Source organism: Panthera pardus, unplaced genomic scaffold (genome assembly GCF_024362965.1).
Source record: "Panthera pardus isolate Hobbes unplaced genomic scaffold, ASM2436296v1 HiC_scaffold_24, whole genome shotgun sequence".
In the NCBI taxonomy this organism is placed as follows: domain Eukaryota; kingdom Metazoa; phylum Chordata; class Mammalia; order Carnivora; family Felidae; genus Panthera; species Panthera pardus.
This window is the reverse complement of record NW_026526810.1, coordinates 22,142,357-22,165,964: the sequence shown is the minus strand read 5'-3', so window position 1 is coordinate 22,165,964 and position 23,608 is coordinate 22,142,357. Positions and strand designations below refer to the sequence as shown.

The 23,608-nt window shown below is 38.5% G+C and overlaps 1 protein-coding gene across 3 annotated transcripts in view; it reads left to right on the top strand.

The window, feature by feature from the left end:
* Positions 1-23,608, top strand: part of SCAPER (S-phase cyclin A associated protein in the ER) — a 504,168-nt gene that overhangs the window by 330,836 nt on the left and 149,724 nt on the right. For all 3 annotated transcript variants that reach the window (XM_019441359.2, XM_019441358.2, XM_019441356.2), the window contains one exon: positions 11,981-12,096. In XM_019441359.2, the coding sequence (XP_019296904.1) occupies positions 11,981-12,096 (116 nt within the window). The remainder of the gene's footprint in view (positions 1-11,980; positions 12,097-23,608) is intronic.

The following is a 23,608-nucleotide window of genomic DNA, read 5'->3' as shown; positions in this document are numbered from 1 at the left end:
TGGGAAAAAAAATAAAATTAAAACTAAATAATATAGAATAGAATAGAATACAATATATAAATGAAACAAAACAAAATAAAATAAAACTTGGGATAAATATCCTGTCGTGGGTACAAGTGGAGAAATCATACTTAAAAGACTTTGAAACAGTATCTGTGCTGAAGTTAGAAGCAAAGCCTACAGAGATTTCACTGACATTCAGGAAGGAAAGGATTTTGAAAGACTGCCCCAGCTGAGAAAGTATTGAAGGCCATTTGGGACTGGAGCTGCAGAGGGAGCTCATCTTGGGCCACCTGGAGCCTTTTTTAACCCTGGTCCCACATTGCCTCCCTCCTCAGTCAAGGCCTGCTTCCCTCCTGCTGTGTGCACATTTCTTCCTGTTTCCTGACAGTCTCAAGACCTGCACCACCAGTTAAAAGAACTACTCGTATTTCAGTCCCTTAGAATCTAGTTAGGTCTCATTTCCTTTTTTATTTACTTGTGATGGTCAAACTTGGCATTCTTTTACATTCTCTGAGTCTGGATTATTTCAAGAATTTTTTTTTTAAGCTGCTAGCGAATTCTTATTAGTTTTGATAAATGTAGAGTGGTTGTGTAAGATTTTAACATGAGGGAAAGCTGGATTAAGGCATACAGGAACTTTACTGTCCTTGAAACTTTTCAATATATCCAAAATAATTTCAAAATCAAATTTTCTTTAAAATTTTCAAAATTTAATTTTCTTTTTTAAAAAGTCTCAGAATTTAAAAAATTCGGATATTTAGTGAGAAGTATGCCAAAAGCCGAACACATTTTTATTTTAACATGCTAGATTTTCTTTCTGTAGATCCATCATACACTCCGAAGTCAGATAAACCTAGACTCAATCCCCAGCTCTGCCAGTCACTAACAGTAAAAAATTAAATGATTCCTCTAAGGCTTTCTTTTTTTTTTAAATCAGTATAATGAACAATGATTCCTACCTCATAAGGTTGTTGTGAGAGCTTATGTAACAACCCAGGGCCCGCCACATGGTTAGCCCTTGAATTGTCACTTTCAGCCCTACTGTTTTTTGAGAAAAGTAAAGTTTGGATTCCTATTCTTTCCTTTAGTTTGTTTGCACTGTTTAAAATTGCCCTCCCCCTCCCTCTTTCTTCTGTGTCCCTCCTTAAAGACATAGAGTCCTGGTCACTACTTTACTCGAGTACAGGGCAAAATAAACAAAGGCCAACGTGAGTAGGGCAGTACATAAGCATCATATCTCAGGCCTCTCCTCTCAGGGCTTGCCTCCTTCAGAGCAGGGCCTACCTTCGCTTGCCTTACCTTGTCAGCCCAGGCAAGGACTAGTGCCTCTTCCACAATTTCTAGCTTACTTGCACCCTTACCTTGACTTTCCCAGCTGTATGGGTATTTCTACACCTTTTCTTTCTCATTGTGGATTGATGAATTTTCTCTCTCCTCTTAAGACAATTTCTGATGTTAGAACCCCAGAAACTAGAATGTGCCTTTATTTTTTTGATGCAGCAGCCATTTACTGAATACCAGTTGTTTAAAATGTTTTTTAATTGAAGTATAATTAGCATACAGTGTTATATTCATTTAATATAATGATTTACACTTCTATATATTACTCAGTGTTCATCAAGATAAATGAATTCTTGGGGTGCCTGGGCGGCTCAGTTGGTTAAGCATTGGCCCCTTGGTTTCAGCTCAGGTCATGATCTCAGGAGATCCAGCCACATGTCAGGGCTCCCTGCTGCCTGTGGAGCCTGCTTAAAAATTTCTCTCCTTCTCCCCTCTCCCCCTCCCCTGCTTATGCATGTGCACACACTCTCTCAAAATAAATAAACAAACAAACAAACTCTTAATCCCCTTTCTATTTCATCCATTTCTGCACCTACCTCCCTCTGGCAACCACCAGTTCTCTGTATTTAAGAGTATGGTTTTTTTTTTTGTTTGTCACTTTTTAAAATTTCTTTTGATTCTTAAATTCCACATGAGTGAAATCATATGGTATTTGTCTCTGTTTGACCTATTTCACTAGCATTATACCCTCTAGGTCCATTCTTTTTACGAATGGCAAGATCTCATTCTTTTCTATGGCTGAGTAGTCTGAATACCTACTTTTTTGCTAGATTCTATAGAAGCATAATTCCAGCTGTCTCAAGAGCTCACAGTCTGCTTTGTGATTAAGTAGAAACTCATATGATCTAGTTTATAATTAAATAATAGAAAAGTGTCATGAACTATAAATGTCATGATGGAGAGAGAACAGAGTGATGTAGAAACACTCTCCTTTTCCTTGCCATCCAGGTGGAGAAGAGCCTTTGAGCTCTAAGGTCCTGCTCCCTGGGTGCTGCTAGACCCAAAGGAGTTTGTCCATGTTACTCACTTTTGTCCCTATCATCTTCCTGCCCTAAAGAGATTCTCATTGGTTTGAAGGTCCCAAGTTGTTTTACCTCTAAGCTTTAAAATTTCCAGGACATTTAAGATGCAAGAACGGAGGGGAAGGAACTGCTGTGTTAAAACTCTTCAAGTTCTGTTGTAAACTAGCAGGTAGCCTCAAAGTTGGGAGAGGTGAGAGAAATAAAGCAGTCGTTCAAGGAACCTCATTTGTAGGTCCTTGACTTTGGGTTTTTTGTCTTTATTTGATAGCGTGAGAACTCAGAAAACTGTTCCAACAGATACCCATTGTGTCCTGAAGAACTAGTCACAGGGACCATTTCCTTTGTGGGAGTACAGCTCTCCATCCATCCCCTCACTGTGGCATCCCCTCACTGCACTGCATTTATCTATATGAAATCTCTGTCTCACCAGCTCTCTGAGTGCTGCACCTGGCCGGTGCCTGCCACTTGACACCCTGGCAGCACTGAGGATGAGGGAGATCAAAAATAACTTTATTGTGAGTTTTGTTGGATTGCAATGATAAACTTTATACACTGATCTTCGGTCATCTGTCTCATAACAGCTTAAAGGGAAGGAGCAGGGTGTCTTGTGTCCCGCACCACCCCCTCTCACTCACCCTGCCCTCATCTCACTTAGTCCAGACAGGTCAAAAATGGCACAGTTCAGCTCCCTTAGGGAGAGCCTTCCAAAGGATCCAAGTTCTGATTAGCATTACAAAGGAATTGTTTCTCTCATCTTGAGAAAGCTTTTCCAGCCTCCCCCAGCCTCACTTACCTTATTACCTAAGCCTTCAAACTGTAGATTATGACTCTTTTGGGCACAACATTTACATAAGTTTCTAATTTCCTTGTGGTATTCTCAACCCCAGACCCTGAGTTCTTTCAAATGTGAGTGTACAGCTGAAAGGCTGAGCCTAGACATTTATGTAGATGATGGGACTCTGAGGAAGCCAACATTAGAAGGCTTAGAAGGGAAAAATCCTGTCAGCTCATCATGCTCCCTTTAAACTAACATGAACAGGTGAGGATAGCAGAGGAATGAAGATGATGTCCTTTAAGTGTTAGGTTAGTTTTCCATGTGGGAAAAATAACCATAAAAAAATTTACTCTGGGATCTTCTCATCTCTGTAAATTGGTCTACCGAGTTCTAAATTTATGGACTTGCCAAAACCTACTTGTATTATCTCTAAACAGGTCTTAAGGTACCACCAGATGCTCAGAACAAATCTAGCCTATCCTACTAATGAACAGGCAAACAGTTTTCCCCATCTGCCACCTCTGTCTAAAAGGCTAGGAAGGCCTTCCTCCCTGATCACAAAGAACATAATTACCGTCTATAGAGAAGTCAAGTACAAAGGCCACCAGCCTTTGTAGGCCACCAAAGATTAACAGCTGCCTCTCCTTTGATTGGGAGAGGCAATAACAGTTACTCTAGTTAATAATTGAATGGATTCCCGGGCCATGTAATTCAGATTGAAGCTGTCATTTTTTTGCTGGCCTTCAGCTAAGCTGGGTTATTAGAATGGAGCCACTAATCCTATTAGTCAGTTGTCAGTCTCAGAGTGGGAGAGAGCAGAGGAAGGCAGAGCTATTAAGGTGTTATGTCAGGTACATAAGTAAAGCCACACATTTCATCTTTTAGAGGTATTTTTTTCCTCACTCAAATCAGAAAGATAGAGCTCCTTATGAGTGTTCCACTTTCACATGTCTGAATGCAGAGTATTTGGAAAAGGGATAAAAGGGAAAAGGAAAGGTACCTAGTTCATCTTTCTAGATATTTTTAGTCACTAAACAAAGTTTGCTTGGTGCCTACTATGTGCTTGACCCTGATTGAGAATGCAGAGACAGGAGAGCTAGGCTTTATAGCCTAGTACATGAACACAAATAATACAGGAATAATATAAGGGATATATAATATAGGGGATAATATAGAAAGTGATAAGGGCCCCAAGAGAAATGCAGTTAAATACGGAGACCTTTGACTTTAGTTGAAGGTATCAGAAAGGCTTCATGAAAACTATTTGATGTGGGTCTTAAAGGAATGAGGGAGCATTTGAACATTATAGGGTGAGAACGTGGCAGTTTAGATGGAGAGAATAATTATGGTTAAGCATTTTTAGGATACTAGCTTTTTTCTAGACACTAACAGGGATAGGAACAAGTATAAGATGACGTATTTGAGAAGCATCCATTCCCATCGTGGCATTAAGATATCCAGGAGCATAAAGAGCACCGAGTATAGGAAGTACCAGGTGATTAGCGCAAGCAGTTAGTGTGGTGGGCACAGAGAGGAAGGTGAAAAATGAGAGGCCCTTTGAGTCTGTGGATTGTTGTGTGAATGTGACTTCCATTTTTTATTTGCATATAGAGCTTTTAATGCCACGTGCCAAGTCCAGATACAGAGCCACGTGCTTAAGGAGGTGGATTTTCTCCTTTACTTGAACATTTGGGTGCTCGTCGAGCCAACTTGATTTTTCTTTTTCTGTCCTCCTGAGGTGAAAATGTCATGGGATATGATAGGACTATTTTACCCATTTTTCTGCATAGAGAGGGGGAGAGCTGTTTGTTTGCACTGTGTTCAGGAACGGAATCCAGAAGGAGGCATTCGTTCTTTCTCATGGGCCTCTGTATTGTGTGTTAACCTCTGATACCTCACAGGACATTTTTGCTCTCTGAGAGAAATCTTTTCATTTGTTCATCCTTTTGTTCAGTCACTCATCCATCAGGTGTTCACCATTCCTGTTCTGTGCCAGAACTGGGGCTGCAAAGGTGAGTCAGCTTAAGGAGCTTCAGACCGAATGAGGGCCTGAGGTAGTGCAGAGATGATGGGAGGAATAGAAGTTGATATAGGAGATGAAGAAGTTAGGAAGATACTAAACAGGTTGCCATCTGGTCATCTTCTGTGGAAGAGGATCCACCTCTGGATTCTGAATTTCCATTGCAAAAGTAGCCAGAAACCTCCATGACTCCAGAGGGAGGTTTGTGAGTTTTTTTATTTCACAGTTGGTTTTGCCTTTTGGTTTATTTCCTTGAAAAGCTGCAAATGACAAATTAAAGCTTCAGTTTTCAATAATACATTAGGAAAAATTTGGCTTTAAATGGCCTTTATCTTCCTGAATTGGCTTTTTTTTTTCCTGTTTAATGTCTAACTAGAGCTTATATCTTCAGTTTTTTAAGAGGTCACATCCATGTTGTTGGCACTGCATAAAAGGCTTTGAGTTTTGTTTTGTTTTTAAAGCATAGATGTATACATTAAAATGGTCTGCTTTTACTCAGTCCTTTTCGCCTCCACCTCTGCAATGTTGATCCAGTTCTCTCCCATTGTGGAGAGGTCTACAAGAATAGCATTGGTGCTGCTTCATTTCCCTGTGGACAGATTGCATCAATTGGTGCATCTGCTTGGCCTGAGGTAAAATATACTTTGTTTTTGAATTAAGAGATATATATAAAGGCTTTACACAGAAATGGATGGATCTTCCTTGTTGGCTATTAAGGAGGCTCAAGGTGAATATGTCCTTCAGTCTTGAAAAACTGAATTTTATTCCTTGGTCATGAAGCTCACTTTCAGGAACAAACTGTTCTACAAGGCACACACAATAACAGGAGTGGAGGATTTTATCCTGTGATCATACCAGAGAAGTTATTGACTATCTGTGTTTTCACAGTCAAAATCATGTGCAGGTATCCTTTTCAGCCTTCTTTCTCAGAACCATCATTCACAACCATTGGTTGAGCACATACTGAGTGCCATCCCCTCTGCTAAGTGTTGGGAATGTGATGAAACAGACATGGCCCCTAAACTCAGGAAGCTCTGAGTTTAGTGGGGATACAAAGATAAAATGCTGGAGAATCATCCCCTCTGGGGAGGAGGAACAGTATTTGCAGAAGCACAGAGGCGTGAAAGAACGAGGGCCATATGGGGAATTTGGTTGAGGGAGAGGCAGGAACATGGCAGGGAAGAAGGCTGTTAATGGGGCATCAGATTTTGAAGACCTGTGCTAAGGAATTTGAGCCTCCCGCAGACAGTGAGGATGAAGTCACTCAAGTGTTTTAAGCAGAGTGACATGATTACATTTACTCTTGAGAATATTATCCTCATTGCATATATAGGCATCCAGAAAAGGACTACTCAAAAGGGAGTCCACAGTCCAGTGCTGGGCCACTGTCACTAGAACAGGGTGAGATAAATACACAAATCCAGAGTAAGTTTTAGCAAACTGGCAGAGTAATTTTATGTCTGTTGTATCTAATATTTTTAAATGTGGTCTCCACTTTTGTGCATCTTTTTTTTCATTTGTTCAGTATTTGATTTGTATTGCATTTCACAAAAGTATTGGTCTACAACGGAGTAGAAATCGAAGGAAGGAAGGAAGGGCAAAGAAAGAAAAAGGAAAGGAAAGGAGTAGGAAATGAAGGAAACCCTGATTTTTATCTTAGAGTATTTAGAAAGCACAGCTCTAGAGAATAGGCTGGTGTGGGGTGAGCCTGGATCCAAAGATTCCAATTAGGTACTGATTGCTGCAGTACCTCAAGCAAGAGACCATGAAAGCCTGAACTGACGTGGTAGATGTAGGCAAGAGTTAAGAGCTACAACAGAAGTGGAGTAATCAGAACTTGGATTCTGAATCAGTGGGAAAGCTGAGGAAGAGGGAAAAGTCTAGAAGGGCAAGTGTTCTTTTAAGAGTCTGCTGAAAGTTGGACCCTTGCCCTATGCGTTTTTTTTAGCTTTTCCATCTCTGGTTCACAGAGATGTTCCATTTATTTTTTAATGTGGTTCTGCCTTTTCAATATTATCACATATTATGGGGGCACCTGGGTGGCTCAGTTGGTTAAATGCCAGACTTCGGCTCAGGTCGTGACCTCACGGTTTGTGGGTTCAAGCCCCGAGTTGGGTTCTGTGCTGACAGCTCAGAGTCTAGAAGCCTGCTGCAGATTCTGTGTCTCCCTCTCTCTCTCTTCCCCTTGGCGTGTGCGTGCTCTCTCTCTCTCTCTCAAAAATAAATAAACATTAAATATTATCACATATTTTATCTATAATTCCTACTTCTTTCGAGTATAAGAAGAAAGGAGGTATATATATGTGTTTATATCCCTGTCCTAAGCGTTCCTCTGCTGTATTCCTTATGCTTTAGATGCTTCTGGTACCAGATACAGTAGAAACATTGCTAATGGGATAACCATTCACTACCAAATTAAATCCAGAAAATATTCATGTATATCATATGATCTCATTTATATGAAATTCTACAAGAGACAAAATTAACCTATATTTTGTTTCTTTTTACCTTATGATCCCCTTCACCCATCCCATTTCTTCCACCCCCTATCCTCTGCCTCTAACAACCACTAATCTGTTCTCTGTATCAGTGAGCTTTTTTTTTTTTAATTCTACATGTTTTTCTCTACCTGACTTATTTCACTTAGGATAATGCCCTCAAGGTTTATCCATGTTGTCACAAATGACAAAATTTCATCCCTTTCATGGCTGAGTAATATTCCATTTTATTTATATACCACATCTTCTGTATACATTTTATTTATCATTGGACATTTATCTTGCTTCCATATCTTGGCTATTGTAAATAATGCTGTGTGAACTTTGGGTACATATATTTTTTTCAAATTAGCATTTTAATTTGCTTCAGCTAAATACTCAGAAGTGGAATTTCTGGATCATATGGTACTTGTACTTTTAATTTTTTGAGGAACCTACATACAGTTTTCCATAGTGGCTGCACCAATTTATATTCCCACCAGTAGTACACAAGGGTTCCCTTTTCTCCATATCCTCACCAACACTAATTCTTTCTTCTTCTTCTCTTTCTTTTTCTTTCTTTCTCTCTTTTTCTTTCTTTCCTTTTCTTTCTTTCTTCCTTTCCTCTTTCTTTCTTTCTTTCTTTCTTTCAATACCATTCTAACAGGTGTGAGGTAATATCTTACTGAGATTTTAATTTGTATTTCCCTAATGATTAATGGTGTTAAACATCTTTTCATATACCTGTTGGTTATCTATGTGTCTTCTTTGGAAAAATGTATATTCAGACCTTCTGGCCATTTTTTTAATTGGATTGTTTGTGTTTTTTACTATTGAGTTGTTTGAGTTCTTTATGTATTTTACCAGAAATATGATTTGCAAATATTTTCTCCCATTCAGTAGATAGCCTTTTCATTTTGTGGATGGTTTCCTTTGCTACATAGAAACCTTTTAGTGTGATGTAGGCCCACTTATTTATTTTTGCTTTTGCTTTTGGTGTTTAAATCTATGGGACTATAAATCAAATCTGTGGTTGCTTCAAGGAGTGGGGGGATTGACTATAAAAGTGGTATGAGGGAGCTTTCTAAGGTGATGGAAGCGTTCGGGTCTTGATAAGGATTTCTCAAATTTATTTGAATGGTATACTTAAGATCTGAGCCTTTTAACCAATTGCAAAGTATACCTCAATTTAAAAAAATACCCAGTAAACATAAGGTGTTCAATCCAACTGATTATCCAGGAAAGGCCAATAAAAACCTCAATGAGGGGCACCTGGGTGGCTTAGTCGGTTGAGCGTCCAACTTCGGCTCAGGTCATGATCTCGCAGTTCGTGAGTTCGAGCCCCATGTCGGGCTCTGTGCTGACAGCTCAGAGCCTGGAGCCTGCTTCGGATTCTGTGTCTCCCTCTCTCTGCCCCTTCTCCCTCATGCTCTGTCTCTCTCTGTCTCTCAAAAATGAATAAACCTTAAAAAAATTTTTTTTAATTTAAAAAAACAACCCTCAATGAAATGCTATTATGCATTCATAAGAATGACTAAAGTTTTAAAAAAATGATAAAATCAATTTTGGTGTGAATGTAGAATAGCTGAAATTATCACTGTAGTTCATCATGTGCACAAATACTTTAGAAAGCTGTTTGGCCATAGCTAATAAAATTGAACCTATGTATACTCTATGACGCAGGAATTCCACTCATATACCCAACATAACTGCATGTCACAGTTGCACAAATACATGTACAAAAATGTTTAAAGCAGCATTGTCCAGAGTTTGAAAGTGGAAACAACCCAGAGCACCTTGCTGGCTCAGACCTTGGGACACTCAGTTAAGCATCTGACTTTGATCTAAATCATGATCTCACCAATCCCAAGTTCAAGCCCCTTGTCAGGCTCTCTGCTGAGAGCTCAGAGCCTGGAGCCTGTTTCAGATTCTGTGTGTCCCTCTCTCTCTCTGCCTCTCCCCTGGTCATATTGTGTCTCTCTCAAAAATAAAAAAACAAACAAAAAAAAAAATTGAGGGGCGCCTGTGTGGCTCAGTTAATCTTCTGACTTCAACGCAGTTCATGATTTCACAGTTCATGGGTTCAAGCCCCGCATCGGGCTCTGTGCTGATAGCTCAGAGCCTGGAGCCTGCTTCAGATTCTGTGTCTCCCTCTCTCTCAAATATAAATAAATATTGGGATGCCTGGGTGGCTCAGTCAGTTAAGCGTCCGACCTCGACTCAGGTCGTGATCTCCCGGTTTGTGAGTTTGTGAGTTCGAGCCCCTGGTCGGGCTGTGTGCTGATAGCTCAGAGCCTGCTTTGGATTCTGTGTCTCCGTCTCTCTTTGTCCCTCCCCCGTTTGTGCTCTATCAAAAATAAATAAAAAATGTTTTAAAAAAATTTTTTTAATAAATAAACATTAAAAAAAAACCCAGATGTCAGTCAGCAGTGAAACATTTAAATAAGTTGATTAAGATAATAAGATAATGGTTATCTTCACCCTGTAATGTTAAAAGTGAAAGTAATGTGGAAGGGATGAAAAAAGATGCTAGAATAAAGTAAATTTTTCCAAAAAAAAAAAAAGTTGATGTATATAATCAGACAAGGGAATATTATATTCCAGCAAGGGAAATGAATGAAACACAGGTATAGGCAGCAATATGGATGAATTTAGAAAAAAAATTTGAGCAAGAAAAGAATATGTAGATTCTGTAGAATATGTAGAGTATGATTCCGTTTTTATAGAACTCAAAAGAAGACAAAGGTAATCTATGATTTTAAAAATCAGGATCGCTTTTACATTTGGGGAAGAAGAAGAGAGAGTGAATGAGATGGGCATCAAGAATATTATGGCATGTTATAAAACTATTTTTTTATTTTTTATTTTGGAGTTGTTACAGGGTATGTACAGGGCGTTGTTTGTTATTTTTTTAATTTTTATTTATATTATTGCTTTTTCATTTTGGATTTGGTATAGGATGTGTTCAATTTGCCATAACTCTTCCAGCTATACAGTTATGATTAGTGCAGTTTTCTTTGTGTTGTGTGCTAATACAAAATTTATTATTATTTTCTAATCATATTGACATCCTAGCCTATGAAGAAAGAATGGTAACAGCATGATGGTTTCAAATTACTGAATACACCTGGGTTTTTCAGTTTTTTTGATGGTTAGTTTTATTGCAAAGAAACATTTTTTCCCATTAAAAACAAAAATTCTTTATTTTCTATCCTAAAAGTATGATTTCTTGTCTAGGATTCACAATAAACTTATTATAGTGTCAAACTGTATTTTATTGTGCACATAGTGAGCGATTAAATGACTAAGGCACTGTACTACCAAAGTCTCGTCAGAAGTCAGTAGTCCACATCAAGCAGAGCATTGTGCTTAGAACATCAGAAGAATCAGACAAACATGTTTGACAGATCTTGTGTATAACTCCTATCTCTCCCTGATGCACCCTCTTATCCCCCCAAAAATACTTAAGTATTTCAAAGATATTTCAGGGCTTGATGAACTATATAGCATGCTCTTAGAAGAAACATAAAGGTGGTGGTATAATAGCAGATTGCGGTGATTGTTTGTATGCATAGAAACTAATACAGTGTACCATAGAATTGCTCTTGCCTGTCCCCATGCCAGAGAAATGCAAAGAGCTCAGAGATGTTCCTTTCACAAGACTTGTAAACAATTCAGAAATTGTAAAGAAATAATCATCGGTTGAGTTCTATAATGCTGACTTAAGATTCTCCCTAAAATAGCTGAAATGGTGAAAAAAATATATAGAGATGGTTAGGTATGAGATTATCTTGTATTGCCAAGGAAAAAAGTAATACAAGAGGAAATCTTTGTGACAGTTAGTTTGTCTTGTTAGGTGGTAATTAACATTACAAGATGATCTGCTTTTTAAAATTATTGCTAAAATATTCTGTATAAAACGGTTTTGCCCTCTGCATGGAGCACTTCATCCCCTCCCCTTTTTTTTTTTTGCCTGTTTCAGAACCTCAACCAGAAAAGCCTGTGCTGACCCTTTCCCCAATATATAGTTGGTTCCCTATTATTCTTATAGAGCACCTTCCCTTTTTCTTCAAGGTACTTATCATAATTGAAATTATTTTATTTATGGTTATTTGATTGGTGTTGTTCTCATCCACTAAATTTTAAGCTTCATGGGGGCAGCAACTATGTCTTCTGTGTTCACCAGTTTCAACCTCCTGTTCCTAGCACTGTATAAACATTCAATAAGTATTTGTAGAATAACTGAACCAACAGAGTCTTTGACACTACAACTAAATATTTCATTTGGTGATCATTCTATGCCTGAGAAATTGGGCTAATTTCTACTTGTATTTCTGTCTAGAATGTAGCAGATCAGATTGCATTTCAAGTTGCTGGTGGATTAACAGCCCTTGAACACATTCTTCAAGTAGTAGTCCCAACCACAAATGTGAACACAGCCTCACGAATTCCTCTTAAGTAAGTATAGTTTTTTAATCTGTCTTTCACGTTTCATTTGTGAGTCATTTCTGCTCTATGGTTTCCATATGGGGGACCACAAGAAACTTGTATGTGTATTCAGGCTTGAATAGCAAAAGCTTACACTCCCCATTAGGGAGAAAAACAGAGGTGCTCGACTTCACTTACAAAACTCAAATCGAGCCTAAAAGCCTTAAAAAGGAAATCTCCTTGGTCTATGACCTTCTCTAATCCTAAAACAAGAAGAATGGATGAACTCCTGGGCAGCTTTAACTGCTTACATAAATTGAACAGAACTGAATAGTAGTAGCAAAAAGGTAGTACAAGAAGAGGTAAGTACATTAACAAAGGCCTGAGCTGTGAAATTTGAAGAAATCCCTAACATACAGGAAGATTAGTCTGAAGCCAAGACTGCCATAGTCTAGAGTCCTGGCCAAATAGCTGGCAACTGAATTGCAGTTCAGTCTTTAACTGCAAATTGCTCTTTGTCATATGGATCCTGCACAAGCTTTGGACCCAAGATCTGCTTTCCTCTTCTCTCAAGTCACTCTGTGATCCCTGGCCGCCTGGGATATAGTAGCAGACAGCTTTATTTCAGAAGGACTACATTCTGGAGGGGTAGCATGCACGGTTTCTGGATATTTTGTGGAGACTCTTATTTACAGAGTTTAAATGAGAAGTTTTGATAAAAGTTTACTTGTATCACTGAGAAAACTTAAATATTTAGTTGGCCCAACAAAAGTGAGTGCTTTATTTGTCCACTGGATACTACAGAAATTGCAAGAATATATCATCTTTTCTCCTGAGAGACATTTTGGTAAAATAAAAATAGCACTGGCTTTGGAGTTGGACAAACCTGGATTCCGGTTTTACCTGTGCCAGTGACCAGCTGGGAGAATTGGGGCAAGTGCCTTATTCTTGTGGCATCTGTTTCCTCATTTGGTTACTCAGGGGTAGTCATATGCACCTCATAGTGCTACTCTGGGGATTGGATGAATCCCCAGAGTTTTATGTGAGAGTTTTTGTCAACCTCAAAGCGTTATATAAATGTTAGGTAACAGTTTTTAAGTAGTAGTTTTGCCTGCTTTAAGACAGTGTTATATTATCTCTTCGAAATGATACATTTCTAAGAACAAACTGATAGTGAAGTTAGTTTAGGTTCCTTTGCTCTACTGACAAAGTAGAGATTAATAAAAGAAGCTATAGGTATCCTTTGAGTCAGGATATCTTTCTGTGTAGCAGAAAGTTCTACATCAGTCAGATATAGCACGCATGGAGGTTTTCTAACCCAGGATAGTTGATATTTCTTATCAAAATGGACTTTAGTGACAGTGTGTTGTTATCACTCAGTGTTTGTTAATTGACAGGGAGAGAGGAAATAAATTTGAGATAAGAAAGGAAATGGCAGGGGCCCCTGGGTGGCTTAAGTGTCTGACTTCAGCTCAGGTCATGATCTTGCAGTTCGTGAGTTCAAGCCCCATGTCGGGCTCTGTGCTGCCAGCTGGGAGCTGAGGCCTGCCTCAGATTCTGTCTCCCCTCTCTCTGCCCATCCCCCACTCGTACTCCATCTCTGTCTCTCAAAAATAAATGAACATTAAAAAAATGTTTTTTAAAAAGAAAGGAAATGGCATTTGATTCTTTGGGACTGGGCTTTGATAACTGTTAATCATTCATATTGTTCATCTTAAGTGCACCTGTAGGGGCACCTGGGTGGCTCAGTCAATTAACTGTCTAACTCTTGTTTTCTTTTTTTTCTTTTTAAATTTTTTTTAACGTTTATTTATTTTTGAAAGAGAGAGAGACAGAGAATGAGGAGGGGAAGGGTCAGAGAGAGAGGGACACACAGAATCCAGAGGGGCTCCGGGCTCTGAGCTGTCAGCACAGAGCCCGATGTGGCACTAGAACTCAACGAGCTATGAGATCATGACCTGAGCTGAAGTCGGTTGCTTAACTGACTGAGCCACCCAGGCACCCCTGACTCTTGATTTCCACCCAGGTCATGATCTCACAGTTCATAAGATCGAGCCCAGTGTCAGGCTCACTCTCTTGCTCTCTCTCTCTCTGTCTCGCAAATGAAATAAATAAACATTAAAAAGAGTAAAATTAAATGCACCTATAGTTTTTTGTTTTGTCTTGTTTTGCTTTTTTTTGTTTTGTGGTAGGTTTAAACATGCATGAGACTGAGCTCTCTGGCTGGTAACTTAGATGCCTGTTTTACAAAAGCTACATTTGTCATTGTGGCAAAAAGCATGCTTTGGTGCTTATCTGTGCCTATCATTTTGGGAACAGAAGAAGTTTCCATACTTTCTAAAAAGACCTGAGCAAGAGTTAGTGCACCAACATTGGAAACAAGCTCTGGAATCTTGGGAGTCCAGCCCAGTACTCCTCTGATGGTCACCAGCTGACCACAGTGCCAGGATTGAGAGTTTGTTTCTTCATCTCACCTTAGGCCAATAGATTTGTGTGTTCATCCAGGCACTGCTTGCTAAGTGAGGCCAACACTCAGGGCAGTGGGCATCGAGCAGTGACTCTAAGATTCTCTTCTCCTGAGCACAGCTCAAGATCATGTTGACTTTCTAAACTAGCCTCCCTTCTCAGGGCTAGAGGATTAAGTCTAGGAGAGTGTTATGCTGCTTACTTAGAAAGGGGCAAGAGAAATGCCACAGCTGTGTGAGATTTAGTATGGACTCAGACACTCTGGTGGGCATGAGTCAGTGGCTTAACTCAGAAAGTGTTCTTTCTCATATTCCTTCCAACTACTATTCTGTACAAAGCAGTTGTTTTGCTTTTGTTAGAACCAGGGAAAACCCATAGAATTGCTTGAATCCTTGCATCCTTGAGAGGACTTAGTTAGGATGTGGTATTCCAAAATCAACCTTCTTAACAAATGTGTTCCCATAAAATTGTTTTCAGTGCCAAGAAAGATCACCCTGAAACAAGGCAATTTTCATTTCATGTTTTATCTACTTTTGGGATTACTCATATTAATTTGCCTGTTAATTTTAATTGCAGAAAACAAGTACAAAAGAATGAATGAATATTCTAGCCTTTTCTTTGGTTTGGGCTAATAACAATTGTTTATTACAGCTTTTAATATTTGAAAATAGATGGTAGTTTGTCATTTTCTTTGGACATAGAGAATGCCTCAAGTGATGTAAATAAGAAGATAGATCTGATGTGATTAGAAGCTGTGGTCAAAGCTTTGTGTTGTGTTTTTATAACAGATTTACAGAGCAACAATGATAATAGAAGGGAGAGTTGGTACTTACTAGCATTCTACATATCCGAACCCTTTTCAGGCAGCAATAGATGTTCATAATTCACAAAGAAACCCACATCCCCTTTCGGGCCATGATCACTAGGCTAAGTCATCCCTAGGTTGCCTTTCACTTCCTTGGTATTCCTATTTCTTGACACTCGTAGACAATGAAGGACCCAAATGGTTAACTCTCCAAGCCATTCTAGGTTGTTCAATGGAAAACTCACCAGGCCCCTATTTCTTCTCTGTTAGCCGTGCTTATCTTCCTTAATTGCACCTCTGGACCCAATTTTTATATAGAAGTACTATAGTTTCATCAACACAGAACAATGCAGATGGTATAGTATAGCAAAAAATAAATAGGCTCTGGAGTCAGATCTGAGTTTAAATTCTCTGCTTTTCACTTATTAGTTATATGACATTGGTCCAAATTGCTTGTTATAACAGAGCCTCAGTTAAATAGTAACACTACCTTGTTGAGTAGGACTTGTTGGCTGTTGTGAGAATTAAAAATGTGTGTGTTTGTTAAGTGCCCTGTGCAAAGAAAGCACTTAGTTAATATCAGTGGGTTTTGTTGTGGTTGTTATGATGTTGACTTGATATTATCTTAATTAACTGAGCTTTAAATCCCCAACTCTCTGCCACTTTGGCTTCTAAAAAGCTATAATCTGTTTTACTTGTGCATTTGTTTTTTCATCTTAAGCACAAACTTCATCCTGATAAATTTTAGTCTTGCCTGTCAAGATCCATTTTGGATCCTGATTTGACCTCTTAGTGTCTTTTTCTTTAACTTTGTGTCAGACCTAAAGTTGATCTGTAGAATATATGCATCTTCATCTAAATCACTGAAAAAATATCTACCGGGTTAGGGAATAGTTCAGTTTAGCACTTTATTAATGAACTATCTTGTACTCCATTTATTGTATTGCCATCTCCCCAGATAGACTATAATTCCTTGGGACCAGAAACCATAGTAAATACATTACTTTTATTTTTATAAAAACAATATTAGTGTAAATCATAATGGCATCTTAATAAATATCATTTGAATACATGAATTAATTATTTTTCCCATGGATAGAAATCAAGCAGGAAAAGAGCTCACTGCATCGGGGCGCCTGGGTGGCTCAGTTGGTTAAGTGTCCGACTCTTCATTGCAGCTCAGGTCGTGATCTCATGGTTCATGAGATCGAGCCCCATGTTGGGCTCTATGCTGACAGTGTAGAGACTGCTTGGGATTCTCTCCCTGCCTCCCACCCCTGCTTGCTCATGTTCTGTCTCTCATTCAAAATAAAGAACTTTAAAAAAAAAAAAAAAAAAAAGAGCTTACTGCATCAAATACTTGACTCTGTGGATTTGAAATATGGTCACATCTCAGCCAAAAAGGCTCCTTGATTTTGACCACTCTTTAGGAATTTTTTTTAAATTTTTCTTTAAATTTCTATGTATTTATAATTAAGTCAAGTATCTATAACTGCCACTTACTGAAAAAGCCAAATGGGGATGCTAGAACTGTACTCTTGGTCATCCTTACCACAGTTTTAGAATCACAGCACATTGGTATATTATGAGATGGTCCCGATTTTAAACTATGTTAAAAATAGATACTTCTCGGGGCGCCTGGGTGGCGCAGTCGGTTAAGCGTCCGACTTCAGCCAGGTCACGATCTCGCGGTCCGTGAGTTTCAGCCCCGCGTCAGGCTCTGGGCTGATGGCTCGGAGCCTGGAGCCTGTTTCTGATTCTGTGTCTCCCTCTCTCTCTGCCCCTCCCCCGTTCATGCTCTGTCTCTCTCTGTCCCAAAAATAAATAAAAAACGTTGAAAAAAAAATTTTTAAAAATAAAAATAAAAAAAAAAATAGATACTTCTCACTGCCGTGTTCTTTATAAAGTAAACCTATTTATTCATATCAAACAAATTAAGTTGTTTTCTTTTTTTTTTTTTTGCTTTATGGTATATACATCTATGTATAATAAATCGGTCTTAGGTAAAACAGCAGTCACTGAATATAATAATAAAAGTAAATAAATTTAGAATGATGTGAGGTGGAGCTTTGCTTCCTAGGAAGATCATTTACAAGATACCACAAATTTATTCTCCAAAGTAAAATAAAATAAAACTTGTGATTTTGTGCAGTTTATTCACTTGGCAGTATTGCCTGTACTTGATCCTTTGCGTTGGTAAGGAGACAGACCTTACTTAACATTACTGGGTATATCCTTAGTGCTGGTCACTCTGCTAGGGGCTTTGTATGCCTTCCCTATTTACTCCTCACAGTCACTAGCAGCCTCGTCTGTGGCCTGCTACCAGAATGAGGGTCGACTGCCGTCATGTTTGGAACGTGACTGCACCCTGAGGGAGCCATAATATCCCTTTTGAAAGCATGTTTATTCATTCCGAATAGCAACAAGAATGTTCAGAATTGCTTTCCCATGATTATTGAGGTTTTGTCTCTAAAGGCTTCTGTTCCCTTTTCTTGGTCTTATGATACACAGTAGAGACTGGTGGAGTTCATCTTATAATGGAAAAGAGATATTCCTTTGTGTTCCAGAAGCAGGTAAATAATCTAGGGCTTCTAGGACTTTTCAATCCTAATGACCAGGGGAAAAAACTATTTTCCAGGGAGTCCCTTCTTAGGATCAGTTATAAGCATGTGTGGACATGGGAATGGGACTGCCACATTTAGGAACCGTTCCAAATAGACCCTGTCCATAGGGAACTTAGAATCATAGAAAATGAGATGGATTAAACTCTAAGTATCATTAGAGCCTGCTGTATTACCTTGGTGGAACAGGCACTCTGGTGGTATACACAAACTTCAGAAAAGGAATGTTTTGCTGCATATCCAGTGTCTGCAAACTTAGTTTCCTGAGATGCCTGGCCTCATGTGCTCTATAGCGTACTTCTTACTCTGGTCTCTTGACTCACTTGTCTGTTCTTTTGGGGGCTCATTTACTTTGCCGTTTTGTTTTGTTTTGTTTTGTTTTGTTTTGTTTTGTTTTTGTTAAATTTGTTAAATCTTTGCCTTTCTCTTCAGGTTGCAACACAATCCATACTCTGTTAATTCAGCTTTCACCATGAGTTCCTCCCCTATTATCCTTTCATCTCTCTTCTTGGTTTGTCATACTCACTTCATATCTGTTGTCGTTTTTCTGGGTGTTTTGAATACTACCTGTTCTAAGCATTGCACCATGCCTCTTCTTAGCAGCTCTGTTTTATGCCATGTGATGCTCCCTCAATGGCCATACCTGATTCAACCAAGAGTGGACATTTGACTGGAGCAGCCAATCTATAGACTAGCCAACAATATCAGACTTAAAACTCAGCCCAGAAAGTTAAACTGAGCCAGTCAAATATCTCTCTCAGGAATTTGCAGTTGGAAAGTTGTACAACTCCAGCTCATTTTTTCTAGTGTATTTGAATTTGAAAAATCACGTTGAGTAACTTCTGGGATGGCCATTACAGGGCTCTGTTCACTCCAAGTTTAGCAGGGCTAACGAAGGCCATTTGGGAAAAAAGGAGGAGAACAGAACTGTTTCAGGAGAGAGAAGGGAGATGGAAATGAGAGCGGGTCCAGTCTACAGAGCTGCCATTGTTCCTGCCCTCCTGAGGTCTAGTAGTTCATTTTCTCCTGGATTCATGGGAAGTTCCCAATAACCTTCAATAAATGCCTCTTTTACTTGAGATATTTCTAGTGAATTTCTGTCCCTTCAAACCGAAAGAGCCTGATACTTTTAAATACAAATATTAAAGATTTCTTAAATTCTAGATTGGGTTGAAAATACTTCACTGTGTTATAGAGCCTTCCTTGTGACCTCTTTTGTTTTTCTAAATTCTTTCCTATCAAGAAAGAATGAATGCCCACAGTTTAAAGTAGAAATAGAGAGAAAACACGCTCTACAAGTTCTCTAGAGTATAGTTCTTTATGAACATTAAATGTCTCTACAAGCTGGGACTGGCTGAACTTTCCTTCTCTCTGCTAACCCCAGTTTGGAGACTCTGTATAGAAAATTATGTAGATTAAACTTTCTGTCTCTGGTTGCTAAGGCAAACACACTTAAGTAGCATACTCTAGAGTGCAGAGCTTATCTTCAGGATCAAAGGTAAGAAAATGTATTATATATTATTCTTTAAGAATAGAAGTGCCTGGGTGGCTCAGTCAGTTAAGTGTCAGACTTTGGCCCAGGTCATGACTTCGCAGTTCATGAGCTCAGGCCCCATGTCAGGCTCTGTGCTGACAGCTCAGAGCCTGGAGCCTGCTTCGGATTCTGTGTCTCCCACTCTCTCTGCCCCTCCCCCACTCACACTCTGTCTCTCTGCTTCTCTGTCTCTCAAAAATAAATAAACATTAAAACACAAATAACAGTACTATTCATATTTTTTATAGCTATCAAGTGTTAACTTTCTTGGTGGCCCTCAGTCCCAGATTGGTTACCTCGTCATCAACATTATAATTAGGAATTAGTTTGAATCCTGGTAACATTTACAAACAACTGAAAAGTGTATTTCTTTAGACCCTGCTCTCCCAGGCTTGATCATAATGGGCCATAGTCCAACTTTTTGATAAAAATAAGTTTGTTCATGAGAAACCCAATCATTTCACAAGTTATTTTTGGAAACTGGAAAACAGTTGCCTATTTTGACTCCGAGACTATGATGTTTAGAAGGTGAGAAGACTGTGAGATCAATTGTCCCTCCCCCTCAAATCCTGGCAGCATGATGCAGCTCGGAACAGTAATCACGCGCTACAAGATAGAGCTTCATTATATTTTTAAGAACTGAATAATATGCCTTTAATAGCACAGTTTCAGTCACTAGGAGAAAGAGACAGCGTTTGTAAAAGACAAATTGTCCTCTGTTAGTTAAGTCATTTTATAGTACCTAACAGAAAGAAGAAAAGCATTGGCTTATCCCATTTCAGGGCAACCCTTTTGGGGATTGCAGTCTTGTTTCTCTCAGGGAAACCAAGCAGTATCTCCATATTATTCAACATTTATCTCAGAGTATGGCTTACTTAAATACCTGATGCAAACTTCAGAGCGTTGTATCATCTCTTATTCCTTCCTCTCTCTCACCCAATAAGAAATGCAAAACTTCATTCCAGAGGGGGTTGTTGTTTTACCAAAATTGCATTGGTAGATGCTGGATTCATGTTTTCTAATACAAGTAGACTTGAAACTTTATTTGTAGTTCAGTCTACGTTAAGGCATTTGTTATCATGTAGAAAGTTCTCCAGCAACAATTTGTCAAACATTTTTGGTTATCTATCTGGTTAAGAAAATCTTTAACTGGACTATCATTGTTAAATCACTCCTGGAACATTATTCACATCTTACCTGAGGCTCTCACTTGCTTGCCATTTTCTTTGCACTATTACCTTTTCCTGGGAATTATTTTCACCAAGCCTAGCTATTGACTCAAAGATCAGGTTAATTGCCTTATTGAAAATCAAAGTGCATGTAAATAGTTCTCTACATTGACATTTGAGTTAAGGTAAATACAGATCTCTCACCTTTTCAAATTGATGCATTCTAACAAAGATGGTTATAAGGTTAATTTCTATTAAGTAAATCCAATTTTCTTATTAATTTCCTTCATAAAGTCAACAATGAATTTCTATGGGCAAAGTATCAATGCATTACATAATCGATGAAGAGCATGTAGCCAAGTCATTTGGTGTTCTAGACAGTGTAACACAGCAGTCTTGTTGAAAACACACTTCAGTACTTTCAGAACCATGAATTATGTAGCACTCTCCTAACTTTGTAACTCTCTTTTCTTGTCACCTTCTGGGACTTGAATCCTTGAAAACTACCTACAGAGGATGAAGATTATATCATATTTTACAAGTACATGCCACAGTCTAACACATAATGTATGTTAGGCTAAAATTTACTTCTGTAAACATACTCACTTTTCCACTTGGCTAGCTCTAGAGCTCAAGCCAAAAATACCTGTATTTAGAATTAGAGAAAGGGGAATATAATGCACTAATGGATTAAACTTAACTGGGTTTCAGTGTCAGAGCATTAGGGTTCAAATACCAGCTTTGCCAGTATTTGATGTGAGACTTGTCTCATAAGGCCTTATTGGCTGTAGTATTTTTCATCTGGGAAATAGGGGAAAGATTCCTGTTTCACAGGGTTGTTGTAAAGATGAAATGCTAATATGTATAAAGGGGCTTTGTGAATTGTCATACTCTAACATGGGACGCCAGTGGCATCTGGGGCAGAATGCAGGATTGTCCTTCACACTGGAAGGTGTGTGGCATCCTTTGGCCCATTAAATAACATTAAATAGCCATTAGATACCTGTGTTCCCATTGTTTTGACAACCAAATATGTCATTACACATTTCTACCTTTTACTTACAGGATTAATACCATCCTGATTGTGAACTATGTGCTGGGCAATAGAGTTGTGGAAATAAGGAAAACATTGTCCATATCCTCAGGAAGCTCACTTGTTAGGGGGTGAGCTAACCAAGGAAAGATGTAATTTAGTACAGTGTGCTAAGTAAAACTATAGAAGTATGCACCAAGTACAGAAATAGCACAGAGGATGGAGCAGTTAACTGCCAGGGGAGGACACAGAGTTATAACATCCAAACTGGGCTTTAAAAGAAAAGATTCAGAGTTTGCCAAATTAACAAATCTTCCTCAGTTGACAGAGAGCACAGCATGTACAAGATCATGGAGGCCTGAAATAATAGGGTGTGCTTAGGGAGCTGTACACGTTAGAACAATATCAGAAATATTTAGGTATGAATGAATTGGGCAAATGACAATTCAGGGAAAAGTAAAAGGCATCCATTCCTTATTTATTTCACATTTGGGGGCGGAGGGAGTTCCTGTCAGTTTTATTCACTCATCTATAATTGTTGCCACTATCTTAATTTCAGCCCTATTGCTTATACTGTTATTACCAAATACAAAGAGGAATTTAGTCATTTAACATACTTTTATTGCCACGGACCTGGTGCTTTGTTTATCGTGGTGGGTAGAAGATGTGCAAGAGAACCTTTGCGAAGGAGTGCTTAGAACCCCTGCAGAACACTTGGCGTTTTCAGAAGTACAAGAGTAGTAAAACTGCTTTATAAATATGTTAGATTTTTTAACAGAGTTTTTGGCACGTCTTCCCCAATGTTATCACTGATATAAATGAAGAAACTAAGGCTTAAAAATATGAAAGGATTTGTCATCAGTCATCACGTTGGCAGCTAGGACTGAGCATCCTGTTCTGGTGTCTGTTTTCTGTACCTTCCTGCCTTGTTGTTTCTGATATGTGAGCACGTAACTTTAGCCATTTTAATAAAAATAAAATACCATTTCATTAATATCTTATAAAAAATTACTGTCATTATGCCTGTGAGTTGCTGGAGTTTTGTTGTTGTTGTTATTGTTACTTGTTTGTGGTTTAGTTTTTGACTTTTGGTGGGGGAGAGACTGACTGGTTTTGGATTTTTAGTTTAGGATTTTTTTTTTGTAGTGGTTTGTTGGTATACATATAGGAAATGTTTGTGGACTCATTTTTCCCACCTAGGAGCCAAAGAGGGACAAGACGAAGTGATCTAACAAAAAATGAGAAAGATAGACAAAAACCACTCATAACTGTTTATAAGACAAAATGTCCAGGGAATATTTAGCAATGAAGTTGAAAAAAGAAATAGAACATTTCAATATTACCTTAAATACCTTTTTCAGAACTTAAATCAGGTGGCACATACGGAGAAAACTGATCATAGTATTTACTCCTGTTATTACCTGTTCTAGATATTATGGAGTTAGAAACCAAGTACCACTTCATGTGCCCACTACATCGTAGCCCTCAGTAAATGTTAATAAAATGGTACTTGCCAGTGTGGGTGAAATCTGGAATACAGCCCACTGTTAATAAATAATTCCTCTTTTCTAAGCAGGATTGTTAGAATATAATTCTAAATATCTGTTTGTATATCCAAGCCTACTAGAAGTGACTAACTTTCCCTAAGACAATAAAAGTAAAAAATTATTTTGCAAGCCAATTAGCCATAGTGATTGGTAAATACTCTTCTCCATTTGACATATTGAGGCATTTTGTTTGTGTCTCAAAAGGCTGCACAGAGATGGTTACATTTGACAGCTGTTGTACCACTAATAAGATTAAAGTAAAGAAATTAGTTTTGTCGACTTTAATCTGCTGTTTAACACTGCAAACCACCTGGGGTCTTCTCCAGGGTCTGCATGTCTAATTGTGAATTTAAAATTACATAACCAG